A 12,937-nucleotide genomic window follows, 5' to 3' on the forward strand; every position below is an offset into this window, starting at 1 on the left:
GGAAGGAGGGGAAGGAGCTGAAGCTTACGCATTGTCGGAGTTGAGATCTGAAAACTCAAGGAGACTCCGATGGAGACAAAAGGAACCTTAACAGAGCTTTGTGAATAGAGGAGAAGACAGATCTTACGGAACCAGAGCCCAGTGACGCTGATCGGTCTCGACGCTGCCGGGGAGAGCTTCCTCGATAGTTGTGCCAGAGAGGATATTCGGCTAGAGCGAACTCTTCTCTAGAGCTATTGTAAGATTTTCTCTTGTATCTCATACTAATTCAAGAGATTGCAGATAAATAACATATTCAAGCAAATTTTATTCTCTTGAATCTAATACTAGTATGTGGAAGTTTTTAATTCTAGCAAATGTAGCCAAAACCATGTATGAGTCGCATATGGATAAGGACGAGTAAGAATACCATCGTCATTTGGTAATATGGCGCGGTACACCTGATAGTTGCCCTTATGTAGATATCTCATTGCAAGATCAAAATCCGAGTCGGAAGACTTCCGTCAATGGCTCGACTGAGCATTTAAAAATCGCAAATAAATGTTTTTTCTTCTCAATTCTCCTTGTGAGGGTTCTTTAAATTGGAGACATTCATGTCAAAAGTGTTTATTTATAGGAATAATATACAATTTATAGATTTATCGATTATTGTAGGTAATATTATTGATTGAGATATGAGAAAATATTTCTATTACTCTAATTGTTATTAATTCTCATTAATTATTTTTTGGTAGGGAATTAATTCTCATTAATTGATTAATGTCTTTCTTTTATATATTAGAAAATACCAATAAATTGAGATTTTAAGGTTATAATATAATAACAAACCTCGCTAACTCTCATTAGTATTTTTGTTTTCGTTTTTTTATTGTAAGATTATTTTTATATTTTTATATTTATTTGGCATGTTCTAATTTGTAATAGCAATAATTGAATGGCAATGGATGTAATTAGATTAATAATTTTGGCATATTCTAATTTGTAAAAAAGAAAAACATTTGCGCAAACACTCAATTAATAATACCCCACGTTTAAGCTGAGTAAAAAAATAATAATAATAATAATATTACCCCACGTTTTTGAGGATATTTCCAAACGGTGCGTTTTATAGTAATTGAATAGCACCGCACCGTTTCTAAAGTAGATGCAAGAACCGGACACTGTCAAATTCGAATTTCCGGTAAAACAGCAATTTTGAAACCAAACCGGATTTGAAAGAGTAAAAAAAAAAAAAGCTTGATGTCCGGACCGGAGGAGGAAAGAGACCGTTGTAGTCTTTGTAGATCTGTCTTGTTGTTTCATCGAGGGGGAGATGGTGAAACACAGAAGTTCATCTCGTTCGATAGTCGCATCTTTTTCTTCAACTAGACTCTTGTCGATAAAAGCTATATCTCTCTACCTGATCTTCATCTTTGCTTTTACCATCTGGGTTCTTGTCTTCAGCTCCACAAACATACAAACCGACGATGACCAACATCGGGATCTAATCGATTCAGAATCAATTCCGCCACCGTATTTGCCTCCTAGGAAGGTAAATTTATTAGTGTTTCTTCGTGGGTTTTTGATTTGAATGAAGAAATGAAGATTCTTGATTTGGTTTTTGATCGGAATGATTGAGAAAGTAACATTTTTGAGCTTCCAGAATTTGCAGAAATCGAATGAGAATACTCAACTTTGGGATCCTCCTTTCAGCTTTGGTTTGCATCCATGTGTAAAACCTACTCCTAAATACAAAGGTATCTATCTTCTGATGGATCTTGTACATGAATTTGGGAGTTGTTGTTCGAATTGATTTGATTTCAGATTCCTTTCTTTGTGTTGTTGATCTTAAATCCACACGATTGTTTGTTATCTTTTGCAGATCTTTCAGAATCAGATCACTATATAACAGTGAGAAGTAATGGTGGACTAAATCAAATGCGCACTGGTGTAAGTAGTACTACTAAAACCAGAAACTATTTTAAGCTGATGTTTTCATGTTACTTGTGTTAATAGAAAATGAATGATTGTGCCAAATCTCAACTGATTCGATAAGCATACTATATTATTGTACAGATAGCAGATATAGTGGCTGTTGCCCACATCATGAATGCAACTTTAGTCATTCCTGAGCTAGATAAGCGTTCGTTTTGGCAAGATTCAAGGTATTTGAAACTTCAAACAAACAAAAAAGATTGCAGCTTTTTTTGTTTGTTTCTGGCTCTAAGTTAGTAGTTATGAGATTTATACTGTATTGCTAACTTACCTTCACTGTTCCTCAGTGTCTTCTCAGATATTTTTGACGAGGAGCATTTCATCAAATCCCTGCAAAGAGATGTGAATGTTATTAAGAAGCTTCCAAAGGAAGTGGAATCTCTTCCTAGAGCAAGGAAGCATTTCACTTCTTGGTCTAGTGTTGGATATTATGAAGAAATGACACACTTGTGGAAGGACTACAAGGTCTTACGCAACTTCTCTGTACTCATTTGTAGCAATAAACTTTGTAAGCGATCATGTTAATCACTGACAGAAAAACAACAATGCAGGTCATACATGTCGCGAAATCAGATTCTCGTCTTGCAAATAATGACCTTCCTATTGACATCCAGAGATTGAGATGCCGTGTACTGTATCGTGGTCTCCGCTTCTCTCCTGCCATTGAAAGCCTTGGACAGGTTTGGACCCTTTTACTGTTAATTCTTACTGCTTTTGTTTGTAATCACATCCACACACAACATAGATAGGCTGTAGTAAAATCTTATTCCTTTGCATACATAGAAAAAAATCAAGTTTGTGTTCTCTTTGGGTACTAAATAGCTAGTATAGAAGTCTGTATGGGTCAATAAGTTTTCATCATCCAATGACTGAAATATCAATAACTGGTATGATGTGTTAGAGGCCTTATTCAGCGAAGCTTGATAGAAGAGTGAACACAGATTTTTCTATCATACATAAGTCTCAGTAGTTTATGCATTTAAGAGGTGTCCTATGGGGCTTCCTGTAGACTTTGGGTTCTGAGCAATCATGACGGTGACACCACAGAAGCTGGTTGAGAGACTCAAGGCACGTGCTGGGAGATACATTGCATTGCACCTGAGATATGAGAAGGACATGTTAGCTTTCACTGGTTGTACCTATGGTCTCACGGATGCTGAATCCGAAGAACTAACAGTGATGCGGTAATAAATTACTCTGTGCATCTAATCTTAGCAGTAAACATGAAAGATCAAGAGTATCAACTCATCTAATCATCTTAAAGTTACGGTTTTTTTAAGCCTTAATATTACTGGTTGATCACAGGGAAAGTACAAGCCATTGGAAGATCAAAAGTATAAACTCAACAGAGCAGAGAGAGGAAGGCCTTTGTCCGTTGACTCCAAAAGAAGTGGGAATATTTCTGAAAGGTCTGGGATATCCTCAGTCAACAGTCATTTATATTGCAGCAGGGGATATCTATGGGGGTGATGATAGACTCTCTGAGCTTAAGTCGCGCTTCCCAAATCTAGTTTTTAAGGTCTGTTCAACCACCTCTTTAATCTTCCATGTTACTGGCAATCTAAAGATGATATAATGTTTTGTTTCATGTTCCGGACTTTGTAGGAAACACTAGCTCTGAAAGGCGAGTTGAAAGGTTTCACAGGCCATGCGACTAAAACGGCTGCTCTTGATTATATAATTTCAGTTGAGAGTGATGTGTTTGTTCCTTCACATTCTGGAAACATGGCAAGAGCCGTTGAAGGTCACCGCAGATTTCTAGGTCATCGCAGGACTATCACTCCAGACAGGTTCTATCTTCTTCCTTCTGTTGTCTTCTAACTTCAAAAAGTTTTCATCTTTTTACTCATTTTGCTACAGCCCATGAAAAGTTCCGTCTTGCATGCAGGAAAGGATTAGTGAAACTCTTCAGTAAGATGGAGAGAGGACAGTTAAGAGAGGGACCTAAGTTGTCCAATCTTGTGAAGCAAATGCATCAAGACAGGTAACAAAATAATCATATGTTTGCTTTACACAAGTCAGAATTACAATAAACCTTTTTTAAAAAATCATCATCTTTGATGTGGAAACACATTCTTTTGATCGGTTTTGCAGGCAAGGTGCACCGAGAAGAAAGAAAGGACCAACACAGGGGATCAAAGGACGTGCCCGGTTTAGAACCGAAGAAGCCTTTTATGAGAATCCATACCCAGAGTGTATTTGCAGTTCAAAGCAGCACAGATAACCCTAACTAATATATTTCCAACTTTTTTTTTGGTTTTCTTTAAAACATTAAATTTTTGTTCTGTATCATTAGATGGGCATAGTTATCGTAGTTATAGTTACCACATATTTCTCAGATCAATCCTGGGACATGTACGAGATCATGTATTTTTACAATTACAATAGCCATGGAATTTTTTCTTTTGGCATTCAAAGATTCAAAATTACTTCCAGACTATTGTACGAAAAAACAATTGTAAACAAACAGTAATTAAGTTATTATACATGATACAATTGTAAGAAAAAACAGTAAACTTAACTTGTTTTTTTTTTCTTTTTTCTTTTTACGTTACAACTTAATTAAGTATTGTTTGAGATCATAAGCTAATACTGTTTACTGTTGTCGAAAAAAAAATCAGAAAAGAAAAAAAATAAGATGTGCTATTTGTTCTTTTCTTTGGCTTATCATCTCAAAATTGTGGCAAGGTCTCTATTTGTTGATACTTTCTCTCTTCCTTTAGATTAAATATTTGCTTCGTTTAGTTTCTCAAAAATGTATGGTTGCAATCAAAGAAGTGAGAAACAGAGCACAAAACATATCCGGCCTAAAAGACATTATTTATTATTAGTTATGAAAGTTTGTTCTTTGGCGAGTCCGCGTGTTACATATAAGAAAAATATGTGAAATTTTAAGTTGTATTCAAAATATAACTTTATTTCAATTGATTATTTTTTAAAAATCGGATTTAGAGTTCACACGCTCCATCTTGCGATATAATTTCTTTGTATATTATTACATGATAATATAATTAGATTTTAACTCTATGCACTCAATCAATCCCAATGAGTAATATTTATAATTTTCATATATATATAAAAAGTGCATTTTATCAAATTTATACCTTACTTAATATTTTATAAAAACTAAAAATTAATAAAACCTCATTCTCAAAAAAAAAAACTGAAAATTAATTTTATCTCATATTTGAAAAAGTAAAATATGTTAAATATATTTGTTTCATATTTTGTAATCTCATAAGTTATAGTTTTACTACTTGTCCAATATTATCATAAATTAATCAAAAATTCAAAGACGTTATTATGAGAACATTATTTGTTTATGTAAAGGTGAGTATCTACAATCCTTTTTCTTTTAGGATTAATAATTAACAGTATAATTTATTTAATTATGGTATTATAGTAATTAATTGTATAATTTTCTTAATTTTTCTTCTTATAGAATTAGTAATTTAAAATTAGAATTAATATTATTTTTATATACATATATGAACTATATTTTTTATATTCATTAAATTGTTTAAATTTTTAATTTCTTATAATTTACTAATATGTTGAAACAAAGTTTTTGTATAACACATGACAAAAAAATTAATTGTTATATTGACACGTATCACGATCACATGAGTTAATAACTTTGAAAACCAAGATTTATATAAAAACATAATATTGAATACACTATCAAATCATTCACCGATTGAAAAACTTAAGAAAATTAAATTAATTTCTTATTTTGATTATCTTATTTTTCTTACATTATGTTAATCACTAATTTCACACATTAAATCTACTTTCATCACTTTCTGTATAAAATTATTTTTACTATATGATTATAATAAATAATAATTGTAATTAAATTGCAAATATTTTCCTTATTAATTGCACATATTTTCCTTTTGAAATTAATAATTTAATAGATAAATTTTCTATTAGAATTAGTGATATAATAGATTACTTTTGGTTTTATATACTTTCAAAAATATTAATTGTAATCTTTTTAATTTTAGGATTTCTTAATTTTCTTATAATTATTAAATAAATTTTCTTTTTACACATGTCAAAATATTTGTGTCCAAAAGACATATTTATAAGTTTAAGAAAGTTGTGTTCTTTGGCCGATGTCTGATTTTATATACGTCCCCAAAAGACATTATCAGTATACCAGATTAGGCTTCTCCGTGAAGTACTCAGGCTAAGCTTCTTGGGGTTGAAGTTGCGGGTGTGAAGAGGATGCACCACGTTGTGCACTTTCACTGCCACTGTCAGGTTTAGCTTCTTCTTTTCCCTCAGGTTTCGAACTGCTAGCAGGTTTCACGTTCTTCCCCTTCTTCTTATGCATCGTTAACTTTACAAAATTGGACAAAAGATGTTGTGGTCCGGGTGTGGGCCGAACAAAAGGTACCATGGTATCATGAACTCCCACGATCATGTACATGGTAGTTAGTGAAACATACACATAACCTCCATGACCAACATTGGGCCCATTAGACATCTTACATACGGCGACGAAATCTCCACGGTATGGCTTAACTGACTCAATGATGACAGCATGATATCCTCTGAAAGAAACATTCTTCTCCAGTGGACCGAAGTATATATCCTCTCTTTGATCAAATAACTTGGAATATTCAATCAAATCCGCGGCAATAGGGCCAATTCGAAGATAGCATAAAACTTCTTCGAGAAGACTAATTAAATTGCTTCACAAATTGTATCCTTTCGTTAGCGCTTAAAGAAGAAATTGGAATTGAACTGCAACTAAACTGCTTCACAAACTGCAAGTTGTCCAATCTTGTGAAGCAAATGCATCAAGACAGGTAACAAAATAATCATATGCTTGCTTTATACAAGTCAGAATTACAGTAAACCTTTTTTAAAAAATCATCATCTTTGATGTGGAAACACATTCTTTTGATCGGTTTTGCAGGCAAGGTGCACCGAGAAGAAGGAAAGGACCAACACAGGGGATCAAAGGACGTGCCCGGTTTAGAACCGAAGAAGCCTTTTATGAGAATCCATACCCAGAGTGTATTTGCAGTTCAAAGCAGCACAGAGAACCCTAACTAATATATTTCCAACTTTTTTTTTGGTTTCTTTCAATTTTTGTTCTGTATCATTAGATGGGCATAGTCATCGTAGCTATAGTTACCACATATTTCTCAGATTAATCCTGGGTCATGTACGAGATCATGTATTTTTACAACTACAATGGCCATGGAATTTTTTTCTTTTGTCAGCTATAATGGAAACAAGAACGAAATATCATAGTTTACTACTGATCCAGACAAAATATTTCTACGGTTACAAGATCTAGTGAACGAATAGCGTGTTAATTTTTTACAGACAGAAGTCATCTTAAGGATTAAGCAAACGAAAAGAACACCATGACCATTTTGAAGTGTAATGGCTCTTAGCTCTGCTCTTTGTAAGGAGTCCAGATCATTTTGCTAACATCTACATCAAGGCCACCACGGCCTGCCGCTTTCAAGTGTCGATCCAGTACCTTAGGATCCGCGCAGATCACGTGTTGTCCTTTCCTGTACTGTATCAGTTCCAAGCTCTGAAGGGTGCTTAATATATCTTCTGCTTTAATTGCTGTCATGTCACTCAGCTCCTACATTTGGAACAAGGGTAGAGATATATGAAACAACCTGTTGTTGGATAGGCTTACAAGCATAACAAAAGATGCCTATATATACAGTACCTTGATAGAAATGTTACCCTTGTGCTTTTTCAAGATGTCTAATAAAATCCGAGTCCAGTAACCTCTGTAACTCACTAAGCCTAGATCAGAGAGGGGTCGCTCTGGTGTCCCGACTTTGCCCTCTTTCTTTGAGAGTTCATAGGCTATATAACGAGGCATAATGTGTAAGCTTCATAGAGAGATGTGAGGGAAAATAACAAGAGAACAAAAAAAACTCACAGAAGGCTATTAAGAATTTTCCGTAGCCTTTCCTTTGATAAGGAGGAAGGGTGAGGATGCAAGCCAAGTTGTAAGCTTCTTCGGAGTGTTTCTCCTGTACCAACAGAACTTGCATTTTTTCATCACACTATCGAACTGAAACCGAATATGTACAAAACAGACCCAAGAGCCAAAGAATGCTAAACCTTTGAAAAGTATCCAACCATGTGACATCCACGATCATCACATTCACAGAGAATATAGAACAGGAACAAATCAACATCATAGTAAAGAGTTTTGTGGTCAAGAAATAGCTTCGCCAGATAACAGAGATTCTGTGCGTAGACCTTGTTCTTCTTGCCATCAACCTGTAAAGTATTACCAAAAAAACTCCCAGGTCATGAAACGTATGTGACAATGCTGAAGATATGAATATCCCTTGCATAGATAAGAAGGCTAGAGCAGACGATATAAAAATTTCATCCTCGGGATATTACCTCAAACATTGACAAAGTAGAACTTCGATAGATTTCATCCCCAGGAGGGTGCTTCAGATCACATTTTCTCTACATTAAAAAAACGAAAATTGAGTAAAAGTTAAGTAAAAAATAATGAATACAACTTGAATGAACCAAAAAAAGGTATGTATGGAAAAATCAATAAAGGTACTCACCATATGTCTTTGAAGCTGCTCTTTGCGCTTCATAAAACTGAGGCAAAACTCACAGAAAAAGAGCTTCACACAGTCATTGTATTCTGGCGGAAAAGGAGAGAAGTACCATGTCTCAATTTCATATTTCCCAAGCTCAATCGTTGCTATGTTCTTTACTTTCGTGAACTCCTCATGTTCACGCAAACTCGCAGCATCCAGCTCTTCATGACCCTATATACAAATATTGAAAAAAAACATCAGAATATATCTTGACACACAGTTCACCACACTGAAGATACACAATCACTTACCTCTACATGTGTCTCATCAATCTTCCGTTTCTGGTGCCGTGTCATCTTCAAGCTAGTCACCTATAACCACAATCACGCTTTCTCTGTTTCAGTGCAAAGCACGGAGAATAAAGCTCAAGAATTTGAAGAAAAAAAAGGCTACCTTGTCTTCAACTTTTTCATCTAAAGCACACTCTACTGAATCAAGGTCTAGCTGTTCCAGCTTAATCCATTCATCCAATCTTCTATTAACTGCAGTATTCACAAGAAATTGTGATAAATCAAACAACTTGAATTTCAATTTCCAAAATTTCATATCCCTAAACCCTAGATTTCACAAAATTAGATAAGAGAAAGGAAACAACAACATACACTCAGTGTAGTGAACGTAATACTCGTAATCATTGTTGCCACCACCATAATTCTTCCGGCGCTCGATAACCTTCACCGGATGGTACTTCCCGTCTCTCCATTGACACATCACGCGAGTACCAACCTCGAGCGGAAGCACCCCTGTTCTTCTCTTCTTCGATGAATCCGATTCTGAGATCACCAGATCGAGTATCGGACCAGGAGTATGATTCGTAATCGCACCTCCGCCGTTAGTTACCGGATTATTGTGGTTCGACGCCGGTGAGGCGACGACAATCATCGCCGTCTCTGTATTCGCAGACGATCCCATTTCTTCAATCGGGTCGGAGATTGTTTTTCCGGGTGGATGATTTTTTCCTCATATGGGTAAAGAACATAATTTGTAAACTAGTGTAGCCCATTAATTGCTTTAAAACTAATTTGGGCCTATCTCTTTAATGGGCCTGTAGTAAATCTCTCACCGTTAATACACGTTTATAACTGTTGAGTTTAAGGTTTAATTTTTATAATCGCCAGGGTTAAGGTTAAAAAGTTTTTAACAATAATGATTAGTTGGAGAATTAAGAAGTTTATCAAAACGAGTACTATGAGATTATATAATTTCTAAAATAAGAAGAAAACGAGTGACAGAGTCAGTTGTTTTTGTCGTGAATGGGAAACAGCCAAACAAGGCTTTATGATTCGTACTAATCACAAGATTCACAGATCAAAAACTCACAAGGTTCCAAGAAGCAAACACCAAACACAACTCATCATCATGTCCTTGAAGTTATGGTCATAGATTCGCACACCATGTTCCTCTAAATTAACCAAAATGATTTTAAAGAACAAAAAAAAAGAAAAAAAAATTCACATGGTCACTTTACTGTATCGTAAGTGAAAATTTACACATCATTTTATTTTATTTTTGTTGTTCCGGGTAATGAACTAATGTGTATGTATTACTTACTTTCGAATGAAGAAAGAATACAAATTGATTCTTATTTCAGTTGTTCACATGTATACACGTTATATGGCATCTTGACAAAAAGAACTATCACCTAATTCACATTGAGACTTCTTTTTTTCTTCTTTCATATAGGACTATTATATATAGGAACAATATGTATGTAAATTTGAATCCCAATTGTAACAGCCATAATATTAGCATAAACTATTGGACTAAATGTCATGGTTAACGACGTTAACTTAACGTAGTACTTAATGTGCTATTGTAATTAATTGTCATACCACGTAGTACTTATTTTGTTTATCATTAAGTACTACGTTAAGTTAATGTGCAACTAACAAATGATAAACAAAAATAGTATTTATTTTTATATATTTTTAAAAATACGTAATATCAAGAAACTGCTCAAAATATAAGACAAGAATCCTCTTTCTTCCATCTCTATCTCTCTCCGTAGACAGTTTGCTCAAACCCCTCTTCTCTTGAAATGGCTTCTTCTCTTATCTTCCTCCTGTTCCTCATCTTCACCCTATCCTTTTCATCCTCAACCCTAGTCTCAGCCAAATCCAACGCGACAATAATCGAATCAACTTGCAAAACCACGAACAACTACAAATTCTGTGTCTCGGCTCTCAAATCCGACCCAAGAAGTCCCACAGCCGACACAAAAGGTCTCGCAGCCATTATGATCGGCGTTGGTATGACAAACGCCACCTCCACCGCAACTTACATCGCCGGAAACCTAACATCCGCCGCGAACGACGTCGTCCTTAAAAAGGTGTTAAAAGATTGCTCCGAGAAGTATGCTCTCGCCGCTGATTCTCTCCGTCAAACAATTCAAGATCTTGATGATGAAGCTTATGACTATGCTTCCATGCATGTGTTGGCGGCGGAGGATTATCCTAATGTTTGCCGCAATATTTTCCGCCGAGCTAAGGGGCTGTCTTATCCGGTGGAGATTCACCGGCGTGAACAGAGTCTGAGACGTATCTGTGGTGTTGTCTCCGGGATTCTTGATCGCCTTGTTGAATGATTTACATTTGCATTTTAACTTCGGTAAAATCTCTGTTTAAGTTATCGTGTTAAATGAATTTTAATATGGAATTTGCAACTTTTTACTACCGTTACTTTAATACTCCATTACTCTTCTCCTTGACTCCTTCGCTACTACTTTCAAATTGCCAAGAATATTTGACTACAATATTCAACTCTCGATTTACTAATCATACGAAAATCATAAGTCGTGTTTTAGTGCCAAATATTTGGGAAAAAAGTCTCTTAATTAAGAGGAGTTGGGGAGTATATATATTTTTTATAATTGTTTGATTGAATATATCTAATCTCTAGGTAACTTTTGCTTTTTATCTATATGCATTATACGTGTTACCATCGCTCCGGAGATGTTTTATACTTTTTAAAATTGCGATAAGGGTCTTTAAAAGTGGTCTTTAAAGTGTCATCTTATAAAGAGAAAGGTAACGTCGTCTACATATTTTAAATCTGGAATAGTCATCGACCACATAACTACTACTACTACTACTGCTGCTTTTAGGACGACGTCGACTGATATACGAATCAAAATTTCAAAAGCAAAAGATGTGTGACTTTTTAAACAAAAGTAAATTGAATTTTAGGTGGAAAACATTTATATAAAATTATTGAGAGTGTATGTTCGTAGGTCAGTGACTACAGTTCTCGCTAATAATTGAACACGGCAATCTGACGGTTTAATTAAAAATGTCAAAAAATGGAGTTTAGTGACAAAACACTAACCAGACCGGTTATAAATTAAACCGGACTAGTCGGTGGATAAAATCGTCATTCTGACACGTAGACTAATATTTTTTTGGCGCCCAAAAGACGCGCCACTGCGAGACAGTTTCTTCGTCTTCCCACTGATACTAAAACCTAGAAAATAATTTTCCCCTAATTTTCTCGAGAAAATTCGCCACGATTTTGGGGCATTGTGCACGATTTAACACATAGAAAAAAAAAATGAAGGGAAGTACGATTCAGATTAGTTGGCACGATGGGAAGCCGGTTCTAACCCTCGATTTTCACCCGATTTCCGGTTTACTCGCCACCGCCGGAGCCGATTACGACATCAAGGTTATGCAATTCCTAGCTCAAATCTTCGATTTATTTTGATCAATTAGAGGTGAATTTTGGAATTTTATTGATTGAAACCCCAATTGTTGAAATCTGGGAAGACCTTTTTTTTTTTTTGGATTATGATTGTTGAATTTTGCATACACTGTAGACTAATAAATTGAAATAATAATTTCAGCTATGGTTGGTAAATTCTGGTCAAGCGGAGAAGAAGATTCCTAGTGTATCTTACCAGAGTAGCCTTACTTACCATGGATGTGCTGTTAATACCATTCGTTTTTCTCGATCTGGTAAGGGAGCACCAGCTGCTTTTTTTTTTTGGTTATATATGAGTTGTCATCATGTTAACTTATGTTCAATCTAGTGGAGACGTGACGAGTGTTTCTGCGATAATGTGCAGGAGAACTACTTGCCTCAGGAGCAGACGGTATGACTGAGAACGAACATATACTATGATACAAGTGTGTGTCTTTTTGAATGCGTCAAGAAAACTAATTGCGCAGTTCTGTTTTTGTTGTATTAATGCAGGAGGTGAGCTAATCATATGGAAGTTGCATCCTAGTGAGACCAATCAATCCTGGAAAGTTCACAAGTCATTATCGTGAGTCCTTGCATCTCAATTATTAGCTTCACTGCCATGCTTTCTGTAATTTTTAAATTGAATACTGTTGTTCTATCATGAGGGGGGG

General features: G+C 35.2%; 4 protein-coding genes across 4 annotated transcripts in view; 3 read left to right on the plus strand and 1 right to left on the minus strand.

Annotated features, from left to right (window-relative positions):
* Window positions 1,254-7,062, plus strand: LOC104762616 (uncharacterized protein At1g04910-like). Its single transcript, XM_010485942.2, has 11 exons — window positions 1,254-1,531; window positions 1,643-1,736; window positions 1,862-1,929; window positions 2,056-2,144; window positions 2,262-2,439; window positions 2,526-2,654; window positions 3,022-3,158; window positions 3,280-3,493; window positions 3,580-3,764; window positions 3,863-3,958; window positions 6,902-7,062. Exons 1-11 carry the CDS (start codon window positions 1,313-1,315, stop codon window positions 7,035-7,037), a joined length of 1,545 nt encoding a protein of 514 aa, XP_010484244.1. The 5' UTR covers window positions 1,254-1,312; the 3' UTR covers window positions 7,038-7,062.
* On the minus strand, window positions 7,218-9,541 carry LOC104762617 (histone acetyltransferase of the MYST family 1). The gene is made up of 9 exons (XM_010485944.2): window positions 9,191-9,541; window positions 8,982-9,070; window positions 8,840-8,899; window positions 8,550-8,759; window positions 8,374-8,442; window positions 8,083-8,244; window positions 7,898-7,991; window positions 7,679-7,821; window positions 7,218-7,588 (listed from the first exon to the last, which is right to left on the minus strand). The coding sequence occupies exons 1-9, from the start codon at window positions 9,498-9,500 to the stop codon at window positions 7,385-7,387; spliced, it is 1,341 nt and encodes a 446-aa protein (XP_010484246.1). The 5' UTR covers window positions 9,501-9,541; the 3' UTR covers window positions 7,218-7,384.
* On the plus strand, window positions 10,537-11,266 carry LOC104762618 (cell wall / vacuolar inhibitor of fructosidase 2-like). Its single transcript, XM_010485945.2, has one exon. The coding sequence runs from the start codon at window positions 10,627-10,629 to the stop codon at window positions 11,170-11,172; it is 546 nt and encodes a 181-aa protein (XP_010484247.1). The 5' UTR covers window positions 10,537-10,626; the 3' UTR covers window positions 11,173-11,266.
* LOC104762619 (chromatin assembly factor 1 subunit FAS2-like) overlaps window positions 12,001-12,937 on the plus strand; it is a 3,589-nt gene continuing 2,652 nt past the window's right edge. Inside the window, exons 1-4 of the mRNA XM_010485946.2 lie at window positions 12,001-12,248; window positions 12,427-12,538; window positions 12,649-12,675; window positions 12,777-12,849. Of these exons, the coding sequence (XP_010484248.1) occupies window positions 12,135-12,248; window positions 12,427-12,538; window positions 12,649-12,675; window positions 12,777-12,849 (326 nt within the window). The 5' untranslated portion in view covers window positions 12,001-12,134. The remainder of the gene's footprint in view (window positions 12,249-12,426; window positions 12,539-12,648; window positions 12,676-12,776; window positions 12,850-12,937) is intronic.

Source organism: Camelina sativa, chromosome 18, assembly GCF_000633955.1.
Source record: "Camelina sativa cultivar DH55 chromosome 18, Cs, whole genome shotgun sequence".
NCBI lineage: Eukaryota > Viridiplantae > Streptophyta > Magnoliopsida > Brassicales > Brassicaceae > Camelina > Camelina sativa.